The following is a 26,535-nucleotide window of genomic DNA, read 5'->3' on the forward strand; positions in this document are numbered from 1 at the left end:
TGTAGGATAAATGCTGGCTGCTATTAGTAGTAATATTCATTCTGGTATCATTAATAGCACATCATGGCCCTGGTAGACTAACTGCTTTGCTCCAATTTTTCATTCTAGGGTTGAATGATTCTATAGCGAGAGGGGAAACCATACACAACAAAATTAGATTCAGAAAGTTCTTAAATCAATTATCTTTCAGGAAGCAACTGTTATTAAAGATAAAATCAAGCTCAGTTCTACTTTTGGGTACAAGCATATCTATTCACATCTACTTTGGGTACATATAGCAACACTTTAGTGGAACTTAGGAATACAAACTACATTATGTTCCTGTGCATGGACGTGCACACAGATAAGCACACAGTGGACACAAAAGAACATAAATCAATGTGAACTCAAGTGAGTAAAACTGCATTGTGGGAAGCACAGAATTAATGGCTGTTATTAATTAGCCAACTTGCCCTTAATAGAGGGTTGGTTGTTAATCAGGCCTTGAAACAGAACATGCCTTAGTAAATGACAATTTATTCTTCCATTATTATTTGAAATTGAACGATAACCTTCTTTAAACGTGGGAATATAAAATCATCTGCAGGACACCTTCTGGATGGAATTCCCATGGCTGTATTCAAGGAAGTTAAAATGTTAATGTTTTAAATCAAATGCTGGGCATAAATATTTGATATCTATTGTCTATTCCCTCGGGTACTACTCAATGTTTAATAACTATAACTCAGGGGGCACACAATGTGTCCTGGTCACCTCTGTGTTCTCCTTCAAGAATATCCTAGTACCTTTCAAAACAAAGGCATTCAACAGATAATTGTGTTGAACTGAATGGTTCATTAGTTCCGAGGTAAATGATGAATCTAAAATTCATTCTGATTCTCACCAGAAAAGAATCACAAGTCTATAAAAAACAATGCTAATCACGACCACGCTACTGTTTGGGATCACACTGTCCTTAGTTATGGTTCCCAGGAGCATGAGTGAAAATTAAACACCAATATTTTAATTTTACCTCTGGCAACTGAACGCACACCGAGCCTTCTTATTGTTTTGTGTAGTCAGAGTAGCTTGAGAGTGATGTGCTAGAAGAAATGTCTCTTACTCCCAAAAGAAAAGCAAAAATTATGTTGAAACCAAGATCCTTTGGATGCACATGTTGGACAGATATATAAAAAACTATCCTCTTCAAAATGATTGCAAAGAAAAAAATCAATAAAGATATCAAAGGGATGACATAAAATGGAGGGATTATTTTTCATGTTTCTGAGTTCAAGGAGGCTGTCATTTCAGTTCAGGTAAGACCACACCTTAGGTTCAGGGTTTGTTACTGGGGACTAGCTATGAAGACATAATAAATCTGTGCTGCATCAAGCTTTTATCTCTTTGAATCAAAGGCATTTTAGAATGTATTCCTTTCTACAAATGTTAAGATATTTATTTCTTTCATGTTTCCTGCTTTAAACGACTAAGTGAAATGACCAGTGAAAAATAATTAATCATATGCACTAGATAAGAAATAGGACCACAGAAGCAGATGCCCTTTAACTGATACAAAGAAATGGGTAAGTAGTTCTAAAATGTACCATATTATTTCACTCTTAATTATATTTTGTCTTTCATTGTCTGATATAAAGGATCCAGCTAGATTAAAAACAAGAGAGTGTGAAAACAGACCCATTGACACTAATCAAGAAGTTTCCATTTCAAAAATCTCTGCTTTTTAGTACAAAACAAATGTTTTGCAGCCAAGGTATGTTTACAATCACTTTGCACTGGTTTATTATCTGCCAAAACAGTGTAGACATAATCTTAGAATGGCATGCATTTAGCAGTGTTTTCCAAAATGTGCACTTCTCCCATAATTAAACAGAACCAGAATGTTTCTGCCATAAAAATATACTGGCTGATGGTTTCAGAGGATAAAAAAATAGCATCACTGCTAAGAAAATTCAATTTTCTTTATTATAAAAAGATAACTGGTCACAGAACAGTGGTCTAAGTGTGTCTCAACACTAAAATCTGTGCATATTAAATAGTTTACTATTTGGTTTGCTGAAACAATTGGGCCAGGTAAAATAGTGGTTTAAATGTTTATTCCCTATTTCTTCAGAAATTATACTATTTCTGAAGACTCTGGGTGGGGTAGAGGTAGCCTTTGTTCCAAAAGACCATCTACTGAACTCTCCCCCAAAGGTCTTATAGGAAGTCACTAAGGGCCTTCCTACATTTCAGTTCCTACAAAAGTAAGTTGGTGCAAGTGGAAATAAAACGAAGCTTCAGGAGTTTTAAAAATGACTCATAACTCTGCACAAAAAGGCGAGAAACACACCACTTTGAAATGAAAGGCCCCCTCAAATATATCGTTGGTGTTAGAATTTGGTTATATGTGAGAGTGCAGGTGAAGCTGAGGTGGGAACTACACACTGAGAATGTGGGCTTCGGAGGGTTACAATGGGATGGAAGGGATAATGCGCATCAAAAATTTGAGGACATGATGGAAAACTTAAACAGAGACATGCTGCAATTAAATACCACCTATATTTCATTGCAGATGCTGCAATCAAATACCACCTATATTTCATTGCAGATGCTGCAATCAAATACCACCTATCATTGGTAGTGATTGGTGCTAACAAAAGGGATGGGTTTTCCTACTTTTGTCAATATAGTATATAATTTCTGTAATTTTATCATTATTCAGCTTTTCTTAAAGTGGGCCATAATTTCCCTAAGATTTAACTTTTATAGATACTAGAATAAATTCATCTTTACTTAACCATTTGATTTTAAATTATAAGGGTTTTTTTTGTTAAGTTAGAATGCAAAAAAGCATTGCATTGAGATTTCTGAAAAACATCTTCATCCTTTGTTAATACATGGGGTTAACGACAACTTTTTCAATTTCTCTGAATCCACATCTACAATCTTCCTCTATCTTCAACTTCACCTTTATAGATCAATAGTTTTACCAACTGAGACAACGAAGAAAAGTACAACACAGACAAAGGGTATGACAGACCAAATCCAGGTGACTGTTCTTTACCTTTTTTTCTCTGTGCTCAGAGGAACATGGGTTTCTGCTTTCCAGATTATTTACCTAGCTGGCAAGACTCTCAGTATTGGATTTCCTCAGTTATCCCTCCCCTCTCAGCATCTTTCATCTCTGCTTTTGAGGGGCTTCCTCTTGGTTCAAACATGCAGGCTTCCCTGAAGTCGGGCTCCAATGTCAGCATCAAACTTCTGGAAACTGTTCTTCTCCCACACACTGAAGTTCGGGGCTGGAGTCACCTCTGGCTCCCTCCCGCCCTGGACCTTTTCTTTTTTTTAACAGCCACACTCTCAGCATACGGAAGTCCCAGGCTAGGGGTTCAACTGGAGCTGCAGCTGCTGGCCTAGGCCACAGCCACACCAGATCCGAGCTGCATTTGTAACCTACGCTGCAACTTTCGGCAACACTGGATCCTAAACCCACTGAACGAGCAAGGGATAGAACCTGCATCCTCAAGGACACCTCGTCAGGTTCTTAACCCACTGAGCCACAAAGGGAACTCCTGACTCCCCTTTTGTTCCACCTCTTATGCTCACTCAATCATTAACTCCAACTGAACCCCCTGCAGCCTCCCACCCCACTGTCATCCCCCCTAGTCCTGGTTTCTGCCTTCTGATACCTGGACGTCCACAGAGACTTTCCACTCTGTTCTACACAGCTGCCAAGTGAGTCTCCCCAAGTGCTGCCCACCTCTGCATACCCCTGCTCCAAATCTTTAACCACTCCTCATTATTTTCAAGAACAAATTTCTTTGCTTTGCAATAAACACCTCACAGTTCTGACTTGCAGCTACACTCCACCGTCACCTTCCATAAATCTCCTAGCACAGCCCTGGGCTCCTACCCAGCTCATCTAGTTCTTGTCATCTATTTCCGGTTTGCCTGCCTTTATCTCTCTGCTGTATCCTCCTCATATCTCCATTTAATGATGTATAAATCACCATCTCCACTGTGTATGGGTGGGTAGGTATAAAAGAGAGGAGGTGGACAAGTGTAAATGCGTGCTGGCAATGACTGCTGGACTCAGAGTCAGGGCTCAGTAGAGAAAGGAGAGGAAAGTCACATTTATACAACAAACACTTCTCTAAGGGGACAGCCTCTTAACAGCTCTGACCAACTGCCCTTATGCAGAAAGGCTAGTCTAGCATCTCTAGACCTTTTACATTTTTTTTTTTTTTTTTTTTTTTGTCTCTTTTGCCATTTCTTGAGCCGTTCCCGCAGCATATGGAGATTCCCAGGTTAGGGTGGAATCAGAGCTGTAGCCACTGGCCTACGCCACAGCCACAAAAACGCTGGATCCAAGCCGCGTCTGCAACCTACACCACAGCTCACGGCAACACTGGATCCTTAACCCACGAGCAAGGTCAGGGATCAAACCCGCAACCTCACGGTTCCTAGTCAGATTCGCTAACCACTGAGCCACGATGGGAACTCTAGACCCTCTACATTTTCAAGAGAGGTCAGAAGTATGTACTTATTTGAAATCTACAATTTAATTTTCTTTTTTTAATTTATTTTTTTGTTTTTTGGGCCATGCCCACGGCATGCAGAACTTCCTAGGCCAGGGATTAAACTCAAGCCACAGCAGTGACAATGCCAGAGTCCTAAACTGCTAGGCCACCAGGGAACTCCTGATAAAATATTAGCCACTAATTCAAATGTAAAATATAATACAGGTCAACAAATTGTGAGCCATCAAAGTATCTTTGAAAGCTAGATGTGGCCCAAAGGCTGCCAGTTTTCACCTCTGTTCCTCAACAGCCCCTTTATCATGAAGCATCTTTCCTCACACTCTCTCCCCTGCACTGGGTCCCCAGAACACTCCTGCTAATGTTAATCACACCCCTTCGGGTTTTAGACATTCACATTAGGTATCACTTTAGACATTCAGTTTAGCTTCCTCATTTCTCTGCATGCTTTCCTGTGAAACCACTTGCACTATTAATGTATTTCTTATCCCTCAAAACTTTTTACATTTTATTTCTTTGCAACTGGAGAATAAGTTCCTGAAGGACAGGAGGCGTACACCGTCACTTCCTCTAGTCCTCACACTACCTTCCAAAGTGTATGCACAAACAGGCACTTATTTAAGGGTGTAAGATCTATCTTTGCAGTTTCAAAAGTAGAACCACTTTTTAAAAGGAAATATCAGCTCTGTTTCTTTGACAGCAGTCTCGAACAATCTGTCATCTTATTCAGCCATATATATATGTGTAGGAGTGAGCTGTCTTCCATAGAGCCTTCTATAACATGCAAACTCCTATAACAAGCAACTTGCAGTCTTATATTCATGTAAAACAGGGTGACAGAATAGCCTAGTGTTGAAGAGCCCAGGCTATAGAGAGACTCTAACACTTTCTGTCCATGTGACCTTGGGCGAGTCATAAAACCTCCCTGACTTTTTGTTTCTCAATGTTTAAAAGGGGAATAATAATAGTACCTACTCCAGAGGACAGCTGTGTAAATTCAATGAGTACATACAAAGTACTTAGAAAAGTGCCTAATGCACAGTAAATAGATGTCAGTCATTATTACCCAAGGTTAGATAATAAAACTTACTTGCAACAAAAAAATAAAATCTTCTATTAAATTGCATAATGTTTTAAAAAACACAGAAGATTATTTAAGAAAAACTAGAAGTAGGAGCTCCTGTCATGGCGAAGCGGAAATGAATCTGACTAGGAACCATGAGGTTGTGGGTTCGATCCCTGGCCTTGCTCAGTGGGTTAAGGATCTGGCGTTGCCGTGAGCTGAGGTGTAGGTTGCAGATGTGGCTGAGATCTGACGTTGCTGTGGCTGTGGCGTAGGCCAGCAGATGTAGTTCCAATTGGACCCCTAGCCTCAGAACCTCCATGGGCTGTGGGTATGGCCCTAAAAAGCAAAAAAAGAAAGAAAGAAAGCAAAAAAAAAAAAAAAAAAAGAAAGAAAGAAAAATTAGAAGTAAAACAAATAGTAATATTTTTGGGCTTATACTCCAGCCCCTAGTGGCACTCCAAACACCAAAACTGAATCCAGAGATAAGATGTTTCTATACCACTGATCTTAGAATGAGTTTACCTCATTGTAATAAAAATATCTGTACATCCACATGCAGGTAGCTTCAGAACCTCACTGTTAATGGCACAGAATAGACCCTCAGAAATAACTGTTAGAATAAATTGCCCCATTTATTATAGCAGGCAATTTTAGTAACAAAGATCTTTATAAGTGTAGAACTGTCTTTGCTAAATTGTACAGATAAAGATGTCTCTGTGTGTCCTCCAACTTGAGCCACTGTAATATACAGTGATTTTCCAGGAAGTTACTGTGCTGCTTTGCTGTTCTTTATATGACATGACCTAATTCATTTCAAAATGGAAGGAAACAGTATATTATGGTACCTGCACCAATTAACTGATTAGCTGAACAGGATGAACCTCATGAAGGTTCAGACATAAAGAATTGTATTTTTCTCATGCCCTGACCTCAACTGCACAATGCCAAATCTCCCTTCCTAGCTGGAGCAGAGTCCTGAAAAATATCTGGAATAGATCCCAGAATTTTCAAGTCATTTTCAGCTATTACAAATCCACCCAGTTTGAACTGCCAATCAAATACCCAAAGCAGGGCCTTCCCCAGGGCATCTCCTGGCTCCAGGTGCTGAGATTTGGGGAGGGGTCCTCACAATGCCTGATCTGGGAGTGCCAGCCCATCTAAGTCTCTTTCTGTCTGCTGCCAGCCTCCTCAAATTTTCTTTTTGCTTGCTCAAGTGGGTGTAGGGCACAGCAATAAGTACATGCCTACATTATCTCTTACTTCTTGCCAAGACAAGACATTTTTTGCAAGCAACAGCCCCTATCTTTGGGAGGGCTCCTCATTCATTCCTTCTCTCAAGCCCACACACAGGAACAGTGCTGGGAATCGTGAGTGGTAAGTTCTTGGGCTGGTTCTTGGCCCTTCCTTCACAAGACATAAAGCCTCCAGCTGAAGCGACAGAAAAAGGAATGATGGAGGTAAAACTAACTGCCCATGGTTATATCTTTCTTTGTTCCTGTTAACTTCACACAAGACTGAACGACCTTGACAGGGAATGCCAAGGACAGAGATGATATATAAAACATTTAAGAGGCAGGGGTACCAAGTGATCAGAAGTGGTGTGGTCTCAGGGCTAGAACAGGGTGCCATAGGCCCTTGCTGGGCCCTCCAGTTGCTGGAAGGATCACCGGAGCTCAGAGATGCTGGCAGAGTTGCTCAGGTGGTAGGGTCCCAGTCTTTTTACTAACAACAGGAAGTATTTTAGTATTTTCGTATATCAGTATTTGCAGCTGTCTTGGTGCAAATTAGCTGAACATCATTTTTGCTTGTGGGAGCTCCTCAGAGTGTCCTAAAGTGAGACATGGGATGTTCCAAGGTCTGCCCTCTGCCAGCCACTCCCCATGACCATCCCATAGCCTCCTGCTTGAACTACTTTCTGCTTGTTCTCATGGCCCTGGAAAACTCATGCACCTTTGCAAGGCCACAACAGAGAGTGCAGCAGGCTATTCCAAGTCTCTCCCTGGTGCCAATGTCCTCCAACTCTCTTTTTTCCTGGTCAGAGAGGTGAAGGGCACAGCAACATCAGAAGACATGTCTCGCAGTACCAGTCCCAATCTTTCACAGGGGTTCTCGCAGAGCTCTCTTCATTCTCGTGACAGAGGCCAGGGATGAAGAAGGGGAAGCACTTCCAGGACAGGGAGAAAAGCCACCCTATTCCAGATGACTGCAGAGCTGAAGATGCCCCCACCATGGGGTTACTGTGGGGACGAGAGGGGTAACCCCTGGAGTGGAAGATGGGATGGGAGCTGAATTGGTTGTCTCTTTATAAACCCTGAGAGAAGGATCCAGCCCACACTAAAGCTGCCTTGTTGGTGGCTTTCCTTTTGCAAGATGTGAATTTAAAAGCTGCTCCTGAGGATTTCAGGCAACAGCACCAATTCGGGGCCACAGAAAAAAATCCTCTTCAATACCCTGTTATAGATATTTAAGGAGGTACCCAAAATAATTAAATATTATATTTTGTTCAAGGAAAATGAACATCGGATACACAATAAAAAATAACTGAGGAAGAATATTTCTACTGGTGATTATTTGGAGATGCTGATTAATCCATTGTGCACATATTTATGCTTAATTAGAAACTGGGAAGGCTTTAGGATGTTATTCTAAAACACACTCTATTAGCATTACAGCATCATATTCATGTGGTACAAACAGTGTGAGAAGATCTTCTTGGTAAGTTATTTTTTAGCTACCCTGTTTCATCCAAAGCATATATTTTTACTCAGATGTTATAAGAAACTGAGTCTGAGTCTAAGTTGATTTGCTATAATTGGAATAGGCTTATTGCAGTCATTTTACCCCTTTAAATTATGATACCAAGCATTCAAACATCTGTTAAACCATAGCATCTGTTTCATATTTGGGATGCATCCCTACAAATTAAAAGACTGTTCTTTTTAATGAGCTCTGATTTAATGGGGAATCCTTTTTTTTTTAATGACTGTTATGCCAAAGAAAGAAAATGAGAAGAAAAATTCATCTCTCTAGCACCCTCCACAGCAAAGCACCTCTAAAGCGTATATATTTCTAATACAAAACTATTTAATAAATATATATTCATAGTGATATTCATAGTGAAGTTAGTTTTATAATTTAGTGTTATTTAATATTTAAAAGACCCTATGTATATGGCTGTATATGTACACACGCACACACACAATACATGAGGAAACACAGACAGGGCCATATATTCACATTATTTAAGAAAATAATCACTTATTTCAAATAGATTGTCTTGCCAATCTATACTGTCCTAAAGATACTAGATAAGTTCATGACCTCATGGTCTCTCTGTTTACTTGGACATGTTTACAGCTCTACTCTAAAGGCACACTCATTGCCAGGTCTTTACCATTTTAGTTCTGTCTGGAAGAGCACCCTGCCACTGACTCACCCAGGTCTTTTTAAAACTATTCCCTGTGGTATTCAAAAGTTTTCTAGTCATTCAGAGCCCTCTATTTGAGTCTGAATTTGTCTTATACAAGAAGCATGTCAACTTCACAGCAAACAAAAATGGGTTAGTTTGTTCCACTATTTGCATGCTTTTTTACTGTTTCAGGCCTTTGTATTTTTGTATTTCTCACTTGGATCCAGCTGGACTTCAAAAGCTTAATTTAAAGATATTTACAACTTTTAAATTTTATGATACAAGCTACCATAAAATTTAGAAAATTACAAGTTGCCCCATTAAGTTCAATAATTCAAAGAATTGGGAGTTCCCATTGTGGCTCAGCAGTTAATGAACCCAACTAGCATCCAAGAGGATGCAGGTTAGATCCCTGGCCTCACTCAGTGGGTTAAGGATCTGGCATTGCCATGAACTGTGTGTAGGGTTGCTGTGGCCGTGGCGTAGGCTGGAGGGTACAGCTCCAACTGGACTCCTAGCCTGGCAATCTCCATATGCTGCAGGTGCAACCCTAAAAAGACAAATAATAATAATAATAATAATTCAAAGCATTTATAAAAGAACCATATTGCTCCCCCCACCAAAAAGAAAAAAAAAAAACCCAGAAGGAAATGCATTGGAAGGAAGCCAGAAAAAAGGCAAAGACAGTTTCATATAGAGATTTTTTTGTTCCCATTTTGTACCTCTTGATTTGTCTCACCAAAAGAGAAAACTGCTACTCTAGAGTTCTGGTGCTAAGAGACATTTTCTCCCACATACTCCCTTAGGGCAGAGAGGTCCCAGCTTGGCAGAGAAGGCCCTGCTCCCGCCCACCCCAGCAACAACCACTCCCAGCATCTTCCTCCCCACCCATCCCCCAGGGGAGGGCTCTGCCCTCCACAGGCTTTACAAAAGCCTATTTTTATTTTGCCACAGGAACAGTAGCATTTTATACCCATGTCACCTCAAATGTACAACTGATAGATGCTACAAAACCACTCTATTATAGAAACACTTCATTTGAGTTCCTCACTGAAAAAAACAAGAACAAAAACCCAAAGTTAAAACATCAACCACCTGGTTTAAGAGTAGTGCTTTCCAGGGATTTTTATAGATGATAGAAAAGAATCAGATAAGAGGAAAATGTCCTAGGCCATTCATTCTCCTGGGTTTAGGATCCACTTACCTAACCAACCTGAGAGAGACAAAAACTGCCCTTATTTTAAAATACCATCTCTGAAAGACTTCACAGTTTCCCTGGGTAACCTTTTCCAATGCTTAATGACTTTTGCAAAATGCCACTTTCCTTAAATTACAGGTTAACCCTCTCACTGTTGAAAATAAGATACAACACACTTTATGGTCACAGGTCAGATGGTACAGTTATGGGAACACTGTTATGAGTAACTTTTTTGTAGCTTCCAGATCTTCCAGTCAGTGTATTCGTAAGACACTTGCCTCTGCCAGCTGAAAGAGTGCAGACTTTCCACAGCGTTTTACAGGTTCAGCACCACCCAACTGTGAAGTGTTTGAAGAAATCTGTATTGAAAACAATTCGCATAAAGAATATTAATCGTGATAATCAGAATTTTTGCTCCCCATCCACATTCAGAAACTTTATTTATGAGGACATCACTGCTCCCACTACCAAATAACCTTAAATCGTCATGCACGGGATTACATTTTCAAAATCAATTTTAGTAAATAACATAAAAAATAACAACAAAAACTAAGCGTGGCTTGGGCGGCTGTTTGATGACAAGAGTATTATTATCTTGAGTATGCTAGGCTTTAAATTTAACTCTATAACGTTAGATCAAGTTTGCATTTCCATATAACTACCAACTTATCCACTGGCCAAATATAAGAGATTTTGTGTTATTTTGTATTTACCAAAAAGCAATTAATTATATAGTTTTTAAACATATATTTGGGATCACTGTGAAAAAGACAGTGAGTATCAAGTCAGTCAACAAATATGTTTTTGAGAATCCAATATAAATGTGCTAGGCAATATGACAGGAGCTATGAGTTTTATATAAAACACTGGCACTGGCTCTGAGAGTATATTCTAAAGTACACACAAAGACTGACAGTCAGGAACACAAATCTCAGTAAGTTGTATGGTTAAGACCTTTGTGATAGCACATCAACATGGCTATAACACGACTGCATGACTTCATGCTATCCTGCAAGTTTGGTTAAACAGCAGCCAGACCCTGGTAACAATGTCCTTTCTCATTTTTTATACGAAAACTTCATTTTCAATTTCTAGCTTAACTCAGTAAAGAGCTGAGAGGGACACACATTCTGAAGGATCTTTACAAAGTATTCTTCTCCTGGAGAAATTCTGTCATCATTAGAGCTATGGTCTGAGCTTTCTATATTCTTCATGAGTCTGAATTCTTCCTCAGTTAAAACAGGGGTATTTCTCAGCTCAGTTTAGGAAGCAATGTTGCCTTGTGACTACATCCTTACAGGTGACCCCAAGTCCCACAGGGAATTCTACGGAGCTGTCAGCACCAGGAGACACTGGGTACTCATTGCTAAAGAAAATTCTCTCTAGAACACCTGCTGAATAAGAGGCTTTTGTAGACACAAATATTTAATAAGCTACCTGGGCCACTTAAAAGGGATTAGTTTAAGAATTAAGGAATTTTCTTCCTAGGTACTATCATTTTTAAGCATCCTTTCTTATTCATCCCAATCACTTACTTTTTTTTTTTTTTTTTTAGAAGATCAACATAGGGGCTAAATCTCTTGGAAGATTTTCTATAGCTGAATTTTCTGATATATGCCTCTTCTACTTTTTCTAGACAAGGTGAATTCAACTACTAACCTTATCACTGGACTAAGAGAAGCAAACATACTTAATATAATTAGTGACTCTGAGTGACTTGAGGGAAAGAAGTAATGAAGATAAATGCCACTCCCATAAACCAAGGTTGTATAATAGAAGGACATGGCTTTTGTGTCAGACAAACACACTTTCATTACTTTCTGCTGTGCGGACCTAAGGAAATAATTAAGACCTCATCTTCACTTTCAAAACAGAAACAATAGTACCTGCCCTCATCCTATTGTTGTGAAGATTAGATGTTACATTAGTAAGGAGTCTGGCACAGTGCTCAGCCCACATTATGCTCTCAATAAATAGTACAAATATTAGTAATGAGGGTTTATCATTATTAATACTAATAAACGTAAACTCCTTTAGTACAATTCCAAACATTAGCTACACACTGAAATTGGAACAGAATTAAAAATGGCAATGTCAGAGGATAATTATTAAATTTAATAATCTGTAGACTATTAAATGTGTCACATAATCATATGATACCCTCAAAAGAACAACAAGCAGGGTGGTGCTGCACTACAGAGCTTGACACTGTGTTCTAGCTCTTCCACTGGCTCCCTCTGCTGTCGCTTTTGTTGCTGTAGGTTTACGCTCCCTGATGCTGTGTGTGTGTTCACTACCTTGCAGCCTATGCTGAATGGCACACCAGAGCCTCAGTGAAGAACTCCTGACCGCCTGGATGCACCTGCCAGCTGAGTTAACTGTGCAGCTGTCTGAGTGGAGGTTTGAGCATGGTTTCTTGCCTTGCAAAAGAAACCACTACCAAATGTTTAGCAAGAACTATTTCCCTTATCACTCATGGGAGGATTTTTACCTATCTATAGGTACAAGGCAGTATTTTAAATGCTCAAGGTTGCTGGAAGACTGTTTTCCAAAGAAGTCTGTTGGGGGGAGGGTCAAGGTATTTTAGCAGTCCAACATTTCCAGAACCAGCTAACAATAAAATTTTCATGGAATGACTTAGCGGTAAGATACACTTTCTGAAAATGTCTTTTGCCTTTGATTTGGGAGGAGGGGACACTGAACATACATTACCATCTACGGCTCAAGCCTTCTCTTGACCTCTCTGCAGCAGTAGGTATGGCTGCCCTTGCTTTTTGAGAGGTTCTCTGGATTTTCAACACTGCAGAGTCCTTGTTTTCCTCCTACCTTTCAGGCCACTCCTTATGATCTTTGTTGGCTCTGCTTTTTACAGTGAGCCCTTAAATGTTTTTCCTCAGACCACTGTCTTAGGGACCTCTTTCATTTTTACACTTTACCTCTCAGTAATCTCATTTATTCTGATGGCTCCTATTATAAGCATAGCTTGTATAATGTGGATTTGTTATACCATTGTTCATTTCCCCGGTTTTTCTTCTTTTCTATTTAAGTGACAAACACATCCTTTTAAGTAAGAACAATATAGCTAATCAACGCTTTTTCAATGATTGGTCAGCTACTGGAGGAAGGTGCGTGTTAGGTTACACTCCTGGGTAGGGGCACCAGTGGCCATACCACATAGTATGTTCCTGACTCTGCTTTTTATTTCCCTCAAATTGGATGGTGCCTGCCAATCTGGTGGCCCCGCTGTAGCCTCTCCTTTAGCTATTATGTAATGTCCTGACAAACAGGATGGGTGTTAAAAGGACATGACACATAGCAAAAGTGCCAAGAAAAATGATCACCCTGGATGCTAAACTGCTAATTTAATAGCTGCCTGAGGTAGGGAAGTACACCAAGGAAAGAGGTAGTAAGGAACAAAAGCAAATTAGCTAGAAGCCTTCTGTAATTATGAGGAGTATCATAAACACTGTAGTCTGGGAGGAAATGACCAATAATTGTAGAATGAATAAATGAATCAAAGAACAAATGAACAATATGAGATGACTGGTCTTTTTTACCTTAAAAGAAATATTAACACTTCCAATAAAACATGTAAGACTTTCATACCGATGAGCTATATAGTGTGAGTATATGGAGCCGGTGTCAAGTGTAATATTCCATAACATACTGAGCATTCCATCATGAAAATGAATGCTTTAAATCTGTACCTATTGCTTATATCCAGTTGTGACAATACCTTGGTGGGATTATGGCTGTATTTATACCGGCAACGTAAATACTTTCTAAGCAAAGTTTTAACGTTCAAATCTATTTGTCTACATTGTCCAGATTAGCTCCCTGTCTTCAAAATAAGTATGTAATTTTTCAATGCAAAGATATCCCCTCAGTGTAAGAGTTGGCCACATAACAGAGAAGAGGGTATGTGGACCAGTCAGAGCTTGTTAAATAATGGAAGACAACAGCTCCCTTCTGGCATTACGTTAGGTCATTAGTCTTCAGTAAACCAGATCTAAACAGTGACGGATGTGTCACTCTACCTGTAAACAACGAAAAATGCAGATAGGAAACTCATTTTGACCAACTTAATGGATCAGAGCCTGGAAACAGAGTGATGACTCTTCAGATGGGCCAAGCTGAATCTAGATGAATTATGAGCATCAATATGGAAGGGGAGATAGGCTGAAATGCAGGGAAAACAGGCTCTGCACTCTGTATTTCCTTCTAGATCTTATAAAGCAGATACATCTTTCTCCCTTTCAATGTAAACATCTATGAGGAACCTATAAACAAAGTGTTCTTTATTTCATGTGGTTTACTTCAATGGGTTTTAAAATTATCAGATTTCATTAATAAGGAAAGATATTCTTCTCAGCTTGCAAGACAGAGACCCGGGACTAGATGTTGGGAAAAAAAACAACAAAAAAATCAACTTAAATGCCCAGGGCTTACTGCTTTTTAAAGTGTGTTTCTGGGATAATTGTATTACATGATAAATGACCAATAGCTAATCTCTTACTAGAGTTATGAACATCTGCAAATGAAATTAACACGAATGGCCTCTAAGAATTTTGCAAGCCTGATCTTAAAATATTACAAAGCTAGACATGTTTAAAGAGTAAATTGTTTCCTAAATTATATAAACACCTACTTTTCTCTAAGTGTACTGTAATAGGACTAAGAATTTCTCTGAAAAGTGAAATGGCCCACTTGGTAAATTTCTATTATCTGCCCATCCCTTCCTTACCTCTTTCCCTGTGAGGTCCCAAAGATACTAGGAAACACCTTAACAATGCTGATTTAATAACTTGTAAAAATTACAAACCGTTGAGCAGTGATCTCAAACTGTAGTTCCCTAATAGGAAATTTGTTGGAAGTACAAATTCTCAGGCCCCACTCCAGACTTGGTCATAAATAAGAAACTCTGGGGGTGGGGTTCAGCAATTGTGTTTGAATCAGCCTCTAAGGTGACTGATGTATTTTAAAGTTTGAGAACCTCTGCTTTAGACTAGTTAGAACAAGAATTTCAAAAGCCTGTGTTTTCTCAAAGGTGATGGATATTTTATAAAATAATTATAAGAGCTTTAGGGATATGAGCACAGTAATTATAAACTATTCTATTTCTACTGCAATATATATGCTCATAGCAGATTTCAGTAGATAATTTTATTAGCTCATCTAGTTAGCTATTGTTTTGCTTTGAATAAACCAGCCCAGTACTGAGCTGACAATACAGTTAGATCGTTAATATGAGAGAGATTGGACCTTAGGGATCTCTTGGGTCAGCGGAGCAAAGTGATTAGAGGTCATATACCCTTGGAGAACCGAGTACTATACTTCTCTTGTATAATCACATTTAACATTGAAAATTAAACAACCAAGTATATAATAATTTAATTTGCTTAGGAACTGAAATCAACCTATGCAAACATAACTAGGAAAAATAGTATATGGCATTGAGAGAGGGAATTGCTTTTGACTGTAGAGTAAAACATTTTGTTTTGGCTTTTCCATCATTAACATCATTCCATCTGTTTGTTAATGAATGATGCCTTGAAACAGCTCTGAACAAGTTTTCAAATTGATTTTTCCAAAGCTTCCTCAAATCTTATATTTGTTCCACGGTCAAAAACCAAAAACCCTCAGGAGATAAGTGCCACTGAGTAGTGGAGAGATATCTGGAAACGTCTCCCCATACAACTCCCAAAGAAGAAGAGGTTCTTCTCAAGGAAAAAAAAAACTTTCTCGTGCTTAGAGGAGTGAGTGTGCCGAGCAGCAAGGACAAATTAAAGAGAGGCACAGGACTGAACTCTACAGAATCACAGGACAGTGGCTATTACAACACCAAAGTGATTCTTCAGAGCTGCCTGGGGCTTCGGGGGTTCTTAATAAATCTGATGATGATGGTGCTTAAGTAACAACCACACTCTGAATGGCAATAGCTATTTAGAAAGGCATCCGCTGAGATATCCCATACAAACACTTTTAATTAAGTTGAGATCCCTTGGTAAATAATGCATAAGTAAATATCAGGTGTGTCAAAGACAAGCCACCACCTTTCTAACATTCATGCTACAGAGTGTAGAACTTAACCAAACAGAATAGATGGCAAATAAATTCTGAGTTGAAGGAAGTATTTCTTAAAAGTTGGATGGGTTTGGCTCAGGTACTGACATTAAAAATAAATTTATAGCCATCATGCCAAAATTCTTTTTTAACCTTTGAAAAAATTATTAGTATCAAGTAAATGGATGTCAATGACTGGAGCAAAGCAAGGAAATATTAAACAAAACTATTCCCCAGACAGTGAAAATAACAGCCTGTTTATCATAATGAAAAATTATGATAAAATCTTAATTTATTCAGATTCATCAAGCAAATTGTTCTTCATGAAATGATACCATTATATGGTATTTTTGTTATCAGTCTTAGAGAACAGCCCTCAACAACTAAAGCAAATAGTGTGGCAGAGAAACCTAACAGATAAGTAGGCCAACTGGTGGGATCAAGTCACAGTGGTTGACACAACTGTCCTAAGAAGCAGCAGCATTTTTTTCTTTTTTTACTGTAAGATCTAAAAGTAATTTTTTCTCATTTTTAAAGAAAGATGCTGGATTTTCTCCTGCCAGAAGGATATCATTTTACATTTCATTTATGCATCACTCTTTATGCAAATGAATCAAAGTCATTCAATACATCAATATTAAAGAGAATGGTTCTGCTTGTCATCTTCTCTCAACTCTATAAAAAATTGCTTAGTTTATGATATGCATTTTTGGTTGAAATTAATAAAAAGGAAAATGGGGAAAGACCTAAAGCAGATGACATTCTATTTTTGCAAATGGGATATATTTTATTATTTGTCATATATATTGCTTGTAAGAAATAAGCATACAGTTGAGGCCACCAGGGCTTTTGTGGCAAAATCAACATATCAGATTTACCTCCTCATCATACCAATAAAATGCTCTCTAGTTGTGTGCTCTCTCTCTGGGTGACAAACCAAAGAAATCTGAGATCCTGCAAGAGCTGTCCTGTCCTAAGCCTGGGATTAAATGTTAATAAAAATCCTAGCTGCAGCTACATCACATCCAAAGCTAAGCACTGATGATCTGACAGGTCATATTCACCCCTGCATTCACAGTAAGAGTTACTTACCTACTATAGCATCTAATTTCACTACTGGAAAAAATGTAATAAATTGGAATCCTATGGCCTTCAAGTTGACAATTTTTCCAAGCTTCTAAAATAAGTTAAAAACAAGACAAGGCGTTCCCTTGAGGCATAGTTGGTTAAGGATCTGGCATTGTCACTGCAGTGGCTCAGGTTACTACTGTGGTGTAAATCTGATCCCTGGCCTGGGAACTTCTACATGTTGCGGGTGTGGCCAAAAAAATAAAAAAAAACAAGGCAAAATGAAAAAAAATGAATTATTAGAAAGTCTCTATCACGAATGAACTCTTTAATGAATGCTTATGAAATGGGTACAAAATCTGTAGCTGATCTGTGATTATAGCAAAGGTAGCAAAAAGCAATTAAGAAGTCCGCCGTGTGTATTAAGTCAGCAATGGCAAGATGCAGGCCTTAAAGTTCACTATGTGAACTTATAAAATTCCACTCCAATATTTCCTGAGCTCAGTAAGTTTTCTGAACCCAATGTGCACTTTAGAAAAAAAAAAAAATGGCAGCCATACCTCTGCAAACTGAAACAAGGCTGATGCTTGACACTGTTTTGAAGGAGCATCAGGATGGGATGTACTTGAAGATATCTGAAAGGATACAAGTAACTTTTAATGCACAAGGACATTTTACCATAACAAACTAATAGATTCTACCATATATTTCCACCATAGACACTGATAAAGATTAAGACATGAGTCATCACCCTCAATCCCTTTTAGAAAAACAGTATCAATGATAAATGAAGACAAAGGCCAAGTTTCTAAAAACAGATGTGAGAAGAACAAAAAAGACTGAGTTTGGCTCATTTGCTCTATCAGGAAACCAGAAATATACCAAATAGCAGCTGAGAAGACCTGTTGAGATAAATTTCCTTACTTCAGTGCATTTTTAGAAATATTACTAAAAGCTAGAAGTTGCAAATAAAGCCAATCTTCTCTTCTCTACATCACTCCTCCCAAGCTGTTGTTCTCTGCTTAGACGCAGTTGTGAAACAGTGCTGGAGAAGCAAACAATGTGGGTCAGGATACCTGGGATTGAATCTGAGCTCTGCTACTCACCAGCTACATATCCTTGGGCAGCTGAGCTAATCTCACTGAGACTTATTTTTCCCAACTGTAAATTGATGATGATGAAGATGATAATCCCCATTTTACAGGATTATGGTGAGAAGAAAATAAGCCATAGAATACACTGCCTGGCATGGCAGCAACCTCAATAAACTGTTTACTGAATATGATTAGCATTTCTTTCTTTTATAACACCATGCTTCTTCCCATCTAACACACACACACACATACATGCCCCTCAGGTTTGTGACACTGGAAAGAGGATTCTGTTACCCCATTCTTGGTTCAACTAGGAGATTTTGTTCCTATTTGGTGATTATGGTAGGCTCATTAAAAGTTTGCTCTGAGGGCCACGGGGAAATACTTCTTCAAAAATGTTCTGAGAACAAGGTCAGTTATTAATTCTGGTTTCAGAGTGAACAAAGCTTCTATCCAGCTACAAAATAAGGTGGAAATGAGTCATAAGAGCAGAAAGCATGGGCATTATTAATTCAGCCTATTCCCGGTCCCACAGAAGTCTGTTTCTTCTACTGTGCTCACCAACTCCATCAAAGGATACCCACTAAGCAACACATGAAGCTTGATCATAACTATTCAATTACAGAAATCACCTTTTCATCTTAAATTGGTTAGAAAAACAATGGATCCAGTAGGTAATACAGTATCAAAGTCATTTTTAGGAATAAGAAAGAATCAACAAGAGAGACTAATGGAATTACTGATTGTAGTTACTGCTGAAGGCATTGGGAAATTTACAATTCCTTGTATCTTTTGATTTAGACAAATAACCTTTTTTTTTTTTGTCTTTTGTCTTTTTAGGGCCACACCCGCAGCATATGGAGGTTCCCAGGCCAGGGGTCTAAACGGAGCTGTTGCTGTCAGCCTACGCCAGAGCCATAGCAATGCCAGATCCGAGCTACGTCTGTGACCTACACCACTGCTCACAGCAACATCAGATCCTTAACCCACTGAGCAAGGCCAGGGATCAAACCTACGACCTCATGGTTCCTAGTCAAATTCGTTTCTGCTGCACCATGATGGGAACTCCAAAATCAGCATTTTTAAAATAAGTATCATAAAAAGACAAAAGTCTCCCAGATCCTATTTGACAAACTAGATACATACAAAGTGTCACAAATGGCTAAGATCAAACCGAGTATTTTGAAGACATTTGAGGGTAAAATTGTAGAACTTTTCTTGGTCAAACCATAAAACCTATCCTTTCAAAAGACCACCATGTGCAAGTTGTGCCAGACTGCAGATATGAATCCACAAGGATGTTCCCAAAATTCTGAGAATTCTAAGTGGTAGGTCTTAACTTCAGACATCACTTTTTATTCCTACCAACTCTCCATAAAAGTTAAAGAAAACAGTTTACGAAAGGAAGAAATGTCTAACTTTTGTAATATATTTCTTCAAGGATTAAATCAGACACATAACAAAACACCATATAAATTTTTGAAAAGCATCTCACAACTTTCTAAACAGGAGGATGTTTCTACAAATTAAGTGGGATAAAGGAGATACTGACAAGAATAGGGAGCTCTTGAAGAAATATTAGGTTAGGGTCAGGTATCTTCTGGGGATCGTTGATTTGCTAAAGTTCCCCAAAATGCACATATGTCAATACACCCAAAATTTAATTTGAAACTTGAGAGATTTCACTAGATCTTTAGGGGATTGGGGACCACTGGTGAAGTACCTCCACTTTCAAAGTTGCGAACAGTATTATTTAATATGTCTATGCTGTTGAAAAGGGAATGTACATTGAATCCTCTAATAAATTCTTGATGAGACAATATACAAAACAATTGGAATTCATGGCACATCTCACAGAGAACAGAAAGTGACAGATAAGGGGTATTATGTGAACAAATATATTATTACATTCTGGTGATATCAGCAAGGAATTTAGGTACATTATAAACAGTGTCATACAAGCAATGACCTAACATGCCAGTATGAAAAGTAACCCTGCCAAAGGAATGTTGAGAACAACCAGGAAAGGACACTAGAGGGGAAAAAAGCCTGAAACTAAAAACATGCTCTCCTTGTACAAAACTATAATGTAATGGGCAAACATTAGGAAGAATGACAGTGTGGAAGAAGGTCTATTGAAAGGCAATTCAAATGATCAGGGGAAGACCAAGTGCTTTCAAGTTTAGTAAAAATGAATCAATGATGGCTCCATATTGAGTTCTAGGGTAAATGTAGATACTATGGGAAGCAGTTTTAACCTTTAAACTTGATGTCAAAGATAATGTGCTTTCTACGTCATCTCTGACTACGTTAGAAACACACGGAGCTAAACAGGTTTGACAAAAGACTTAAGACTAAAAACTGCATGCTAATGTTTAGATTAAAAGTTGTACTTAAATAAAAAGGAACACCCAGACAATAATCATGAGTTGATTCTGTCTTCTGATTTCATACCTGGTAAATTAACACCTGGAAAATGATGAAGTTCTAACAAGAATTCAATTATATTCTTAACCTTACTATTTCATGAATAAAAACTTGTGATTAGGTTTAGGTGCAATAATATTTAGTATGAATTAATAACAGGCTTCTATAAACATAAATATATTAAGAACTCTAGAGAGTTCCAAAACTACCTTTTCCAAAATTTGGTTCTATTTTCTCATTTATGGTTACTTGAGCTAAGAACACAGAGTTCTTTGTTGCTTTAAGTTACTGTCATCAGCCCAAATTTAAGCTCATGTTACAATTTCCTCATTTAGTATAAACTGTAATATATTACCTCAGCAAACTGAAATAATGGTGACTTCTGACGCAATTCAGATGATTCTGAAACATCAGGCCTACAAGTGCCAGAAGATATCTGAAATAAAAAAAGACGGTATGAGGCATTCCAGAAATAACTTCTGGAAAATAACAGAAGACAAGCCACCTGAAACATTCTTATTTGAGGAAGGAATGGTTTTGACTCCCCCAAATTTGAGGCAAGATTGTGACAGAAAGGTAGTTATATTCTGCAAAGTTTTATACAATGTTTTTATTTCATTCAACTGCTAAATAATGCCATAAATAGCAGGAAATAGGACAATGCATTTCAGAAAAATTACTATTAAAGAGAAATTTCTACAATGATGCCCATTTGATCTCTTGGCCTTCTGAAACCAAATCCAAAGAGTATCTACTTCTTCCACGTTCTGTTTCCACAATATTTCCTATCACCTGACAATATGTGAAAACACAAGTGAGTTGTGATCATTAGAAACCTTTTGGGAAAACAAAACTAAGACCACATTTTTTGTGGTCTTTTTAGGGTTTCCATGTATTTATCCAGAAGCCCAAATCTAAAAGTTAGTATAATTTTGCTAAGAAAAGAGAAATGAATTTTATAATATATTCCTATATGTTATTTACTCTGTTGAATAAACACTTAACAATCTACCATCTTCATTTGTCATTTTCATTATTAACAGTAGTCCCAGAAACACCACTGATTTTTTAAAAAAATTCTTGCAGTTAATGAAGTACTGTTCTCAGGATATACATTTCCTTTTTATCTCACTGTTAAAATTGGCCCATTCTTGTATTTGGGTGAAATAATCACTGCGGCAGTAGCCTGTTAGTCAAAAGTCATAGGAGTCACAGAATGTTAGAGAGGGAAAGGATTCCAGTATCCCTCTGACCTAAACCTTTTTACAGATAAATGACACCTGCCCTCCTCAACATTCAATAATCCCCTCATTCTTTACCATTATGGCCCTTAGCATTGACCACCACAAGACATAAATACGCGTTTACGGTCCATCTGCTCCCAGGGATTTTGTTTAATGAAGAATTTCATTAAATTTAATGTTAAATTGCTTGGGCACAATGTACGTACTCCAGTATTTGTGGAATTAACTAAATTAAAGTTGACAACACGTCTTCTAAATACCAAATCAGTGTGTTCCCTTCCTGCTTTCCTGAATATCAAGGTTAGAGAGTCTTAGGAATATCTTTCACTTCAGGGGAAAAATAAAAATTAAAAATACTTTTTCAAAAAATAACATGTTTCTGACAATAAAATAATCCCAGACCACTGTTGAAAATATGAAAAAAATATACAGAAGGAAAATCATTTACAATCTTATCTCCCAAAGATAAGCACTGTTAACATTCCATGTATATTCTTTCAGTTGTGTATATAGGCAATTTTTTCCACAGAAATGGGATGTTGTATTACAGTTACAAAAATGTTCTTTTTTAATAATACATTGACTTTCCTGTGTTGCTAAGTCTTTTCCAATGTAATTTTAATAGCTGCATGTGATTACATTAGATGGTTGAATCTATGGGAAGAGCTGACAGTCACCCAGGTTATATTCTTAAAAGATGTTTCTCACTGAACCTCTTCATTAGACATTGAAGATGTGTTTCTCTAACAGTGTCACAGGCCATTGGGCAGGAGCAAGCATTTAAAATTTTAATTGTCACCTTTGGATTTGAAAGAGTAATGGCTACCTTTGTTCGATGATAAGCTCCATAGAAAAGGTGTAGAAGCTTTAATTAATTTGCCACCTGTGGTTTAGCTGCCAAAGCCTAACTCCTTTACTGTTACTTGACTATTTGACAAGCTGAATGCAAAAAAAAAAAAAAACCAGTAGTTTTTATTTGCTTTCTAAGAATTTGAAGCCAAGGAGGCACAAAATGCACTAAAAAAAGGCCAGCAAATCCTAAAATTACTAGACACAAAATACTCCTTAACTGGAAGGAATTCTTGAACAAACTACATTTTTGTAATTTCTGAACAATAAAATAAAGTCAATTCTGTCCTGGCTTATAAAGAAATACTGTGTGTTTAGCGCTGCTAGGTATTCTGGTAAATGATTAAAATTAATTTTTTTTTTTTTTTTTTTTTTTTGCTTTTTAGGGCTGCACCCGCAGCATATGGAAGTTCCCAGGCTAGGGCTCTAATCAAAGCTGTAGCTGCTGGCCTACACCACAGTCACAGCAACGTGGGATCTGAGCCACATCTGCAACCTACACCATAGCTCAAGGCAACCCCAGATCCCCAGCCCACTGAGCGAGGCCAGGGATTGAACCTGCATCCTCACAGATACTAGTTGGATTTGTTTCTGCTGCACCACAATGGAAATTCCCGAAATTTAATTTTAAATTAACCTAGAACTAAATGAAAATTATGAAATGACTTTATAAAACTTTAATAATGTAGGCCACATACATAACTTCTATCTAAGGAGATATTTAGCATTAAGGATATTATCATTTAGGGTAAATGATATTATACATTATATAGGGTAAATTTATATGTTATATAAAGCCTATATAACATATAATACATTTTGGGGGGGGAACATGCCTGAGGTATGTGGAAGTTCCTGGACTTGACCCACGCCACAGTGGTGACAACACCGGATCCATAATGGCTAGGCCACCAGGGAACTCCTATAATACATATTTTTATTTCTGACCCCATGATGCATGAGAGTTACCATTTATAAGATCTCTTTGGCTTAATTTGAGTTCAAATTAGCCAGAAGAAGAAAAGTCAACTTTCTTTTAAGTGCCATTATAGATAATTTGGCCATAATTACACATCCAGTCATAAAGGTTTAAAGTTAAACGGGACCTCTGCAAATCATGAGGGATGGTCTTAAATAAACGTTTCTATTTATATGGAGAATTCAGATATAAGTAATTATCAAGACATCTATAACCCTACATGCTACGTCAGCTGTGCTATGCAATATAGGAAGTCTGTGCATGCGTGTTTGTGTTCCCCATGCATCTGAGGCATCGTAGATGCACAATGAATATCTGTGGACTGACCTGACACTCTGTGTCTATGAATTCTTCATAGAATCTCAATGACCTGGTCAGGAATCACACAGTAAAGGGTGTCCAATGGTTAAAACAGCAATAACATAAACATTGAGGCAATGCATTTTACTGTAGTAGTCAATGTCTTCTTTCAAAAATCTAGTTACTCTTACTCTAAAGCACTGTGGATTTAGCCTCTATCTTCAGTGAAGTATGAAGGAAACCACCCAAAATTAGAAGTCAGATAAAGTGGCTTACTACTAAGCTATACGGTTACCTGACTCTCTAGTCCACCGAAGAAGAGAAGCAGCAAATCAGAAGGGGTCAAGGATGTGGGAAAGAAAAAGGAAGAGAGCTACAGAAGAAACAGTGCCAACAGCCAAAAGACAAGAGGAAGAGGACAGAGAAACTGTTGATACAAATGTCATATAAAGCACTGTAGTCTGTTTAAAACAATAACCAAAGTACTGGGTGTAAGGGTTAATGATGTATTGTACAACATGGGGAATATAGCCAATATTTTGTAATAACTGTAAATGGAAAGTAACCTTTCAAAATAGTATAAACAATTTTGAGGGGTTCCCTCATAGCTCAGTGAATTAAGGATCCAGTATTGGCACTGCTGTGGCTTAGGTTACTGCTATGGCACAGGTTTGATCCCTGGACCCTGGAACTTTTGCATACCATGGCTCCGACCAAAAAAAGAGAGAGAGAATAAAAAATGCACAAAAAATTTTTTAAATCTCAGTTATTTAGTAAGGTGGATAATCTCAAAAGACAAAAAATTTTTTAAAAAGTAGAGCAAAGAGTCCTAAAGTTTCTCCTGAATATAGTAATTAATATTTATAACTATGATTCTAAGTTTTCAAGATAAGGATAATTATAAAATATACCCTTTACTAAAAGGCAGAAATATGTGTCATACATGCTAGAAATATTTCCATCTAAAATTTTAAAATGGTAGTTCCTGTTTGTGGCTCAGCGGTAAGGAACCCAACTAGTATCCATGAGGATATGGGTTCAATCCCTGGCCTCGCTCAGTGGATTAAGGATCCTGCATTGCTGTGAGTAGTGGTGTAGGTTGCAGATGTGACTCAGATCTGGCACTGTTGTGGGTGTAGCTTAGGCTGGCAGCTGCAGCTCCAATTTGACCCTGAGCCTGGGAACTTTCATATGCTGTGATGTAGCCCTAAAAAGCAAAAAAGAAAAAGAAAAAACCTCAAAGACATGAAAAATGTACTGAGGTAGAATTCATTCTGGAGTGTTTGATAAAGAAGGCATCCAATGCAAGTGTGTATATTCGTGCATACATTGACACTTGTACATGTTTGGTAAAGAAATCTGGGATTATATCCACGTGGAAGGAAGAAGCTATTTCAAACAAAAGCCTCCTACTTAAACTATGTTATTAGAAGTTCCTAGACCTTGTCGCCTTGCGACACCACCCTGCTGTTTGTATTTACAGTATTCCAAATTATTTATTAGGTGGCGTGTGCTTTCTATGCAGAAACCTCAATTCTTCAATATCCATTCATCTGCTAGAGCAGCTATTTTCTAAATGTAACAAAATACAGAGAATCAAAGATATCTGTTCATTAATTAAGAGGAAAGAAAAAATAATACACAGAGATTCAATAAAGAGAAGGAAAACCCCAAGAAACTGTTTCTAGAAATAGTTCCTGAAATAATCCATAAAGCCACTAGGTGTTGCTATATGCCCAATAAAGAAAACTGCTAAAAGGATTTAAAAAGCAGTTTTGTTAACCACATACAGTATTCAACTTCCCTTAAATCCAATCTTCCCTTTGATTTAGCTGTAATTTTCAATAACCAAGGAAGAGGAATGATTAGTATAATTGAGAATTATGACAAAGCAGTATTTTTTTTTCCATAGGCAAAATTCACATCATGAAAACTAGAGACACAGAAACATGCTCCAGACTGCTGATGTAACACAAGATCAAGCCATTTAGATGCACTGTACATGGCTGGGAAAGCTAGGTTTTATTAAGAGAGTGTTCCTACTTTGCAAGGCACAAGATCACATCCGTAGAGCTGGATTGTGATATAACACAAAGTCAACAAAAAGAATGAAGTGCACTGGTTCTATCTGAACTACACATCCCTGCCCATACTACTTCAAACATTTATTGATTACTTACTCCTTCAACAAATATTCAATAAACACCTATTACGTTCCAGCCACAAATACTGCTCTCTCTCTCAAGAAACTTGGATTCCCCCTTGTGTGCATTGTATGCTGGGGAATAAAATGAAGCTAAGGGGATGTGTCTGGCCCTTAA

General features: G+C 37.9%; 1 protein-coding gene across 45 annotated transcripts in view; it reads right to left on the minus strand.

Moving 5' to 3' along the window:
* BBX (BBX high mobility group box domain containing) overlaps positions 1-26,535 on the minus strand; it is a 285,641-nt gene that overhangs the window by 42,388 nt on the left and 216,718 nt on the right. For all 45 annotated transcript variants that reach the window (XM_021070479.2, XM_021070477.2, XM_084991463.1 and 42 more), the window contains 3 exons: positions 21,198-21,278; positions 17,882-17,956; positions 10,469-10,549 (listed from right to left, as the gene is read on the minus strand). In XM_021070479.2, coding sequence (XP_020926138.2) covers positions 10,469-10,549; positions 17,882-17,956; positions 21,198-21,278 — 237 coding nt within the window. The remainder of the gene's footprint in view (positions 1-10,468; positions 10,550-17,881; positions 17,957-21,197; positions 21,279-26,535) is intronic.

Source organism: Sus scrofa, chromosome 13, assembly GCF_054392235.1.
Source record: "Sus scrofa isolate SSC_HxYL_T2T_F1_AM1 chromosome 13, Sscrofa_HxYL_maternal_Yorkshire_Landrace_v2.0, whole genome shotgun sequence".
Taxonomy (NCBI): Eukaryota; Metazoa; Chordata; class Mammalia; order Artiodactyla; family Suidae; genus Sus; species Sus scrofa.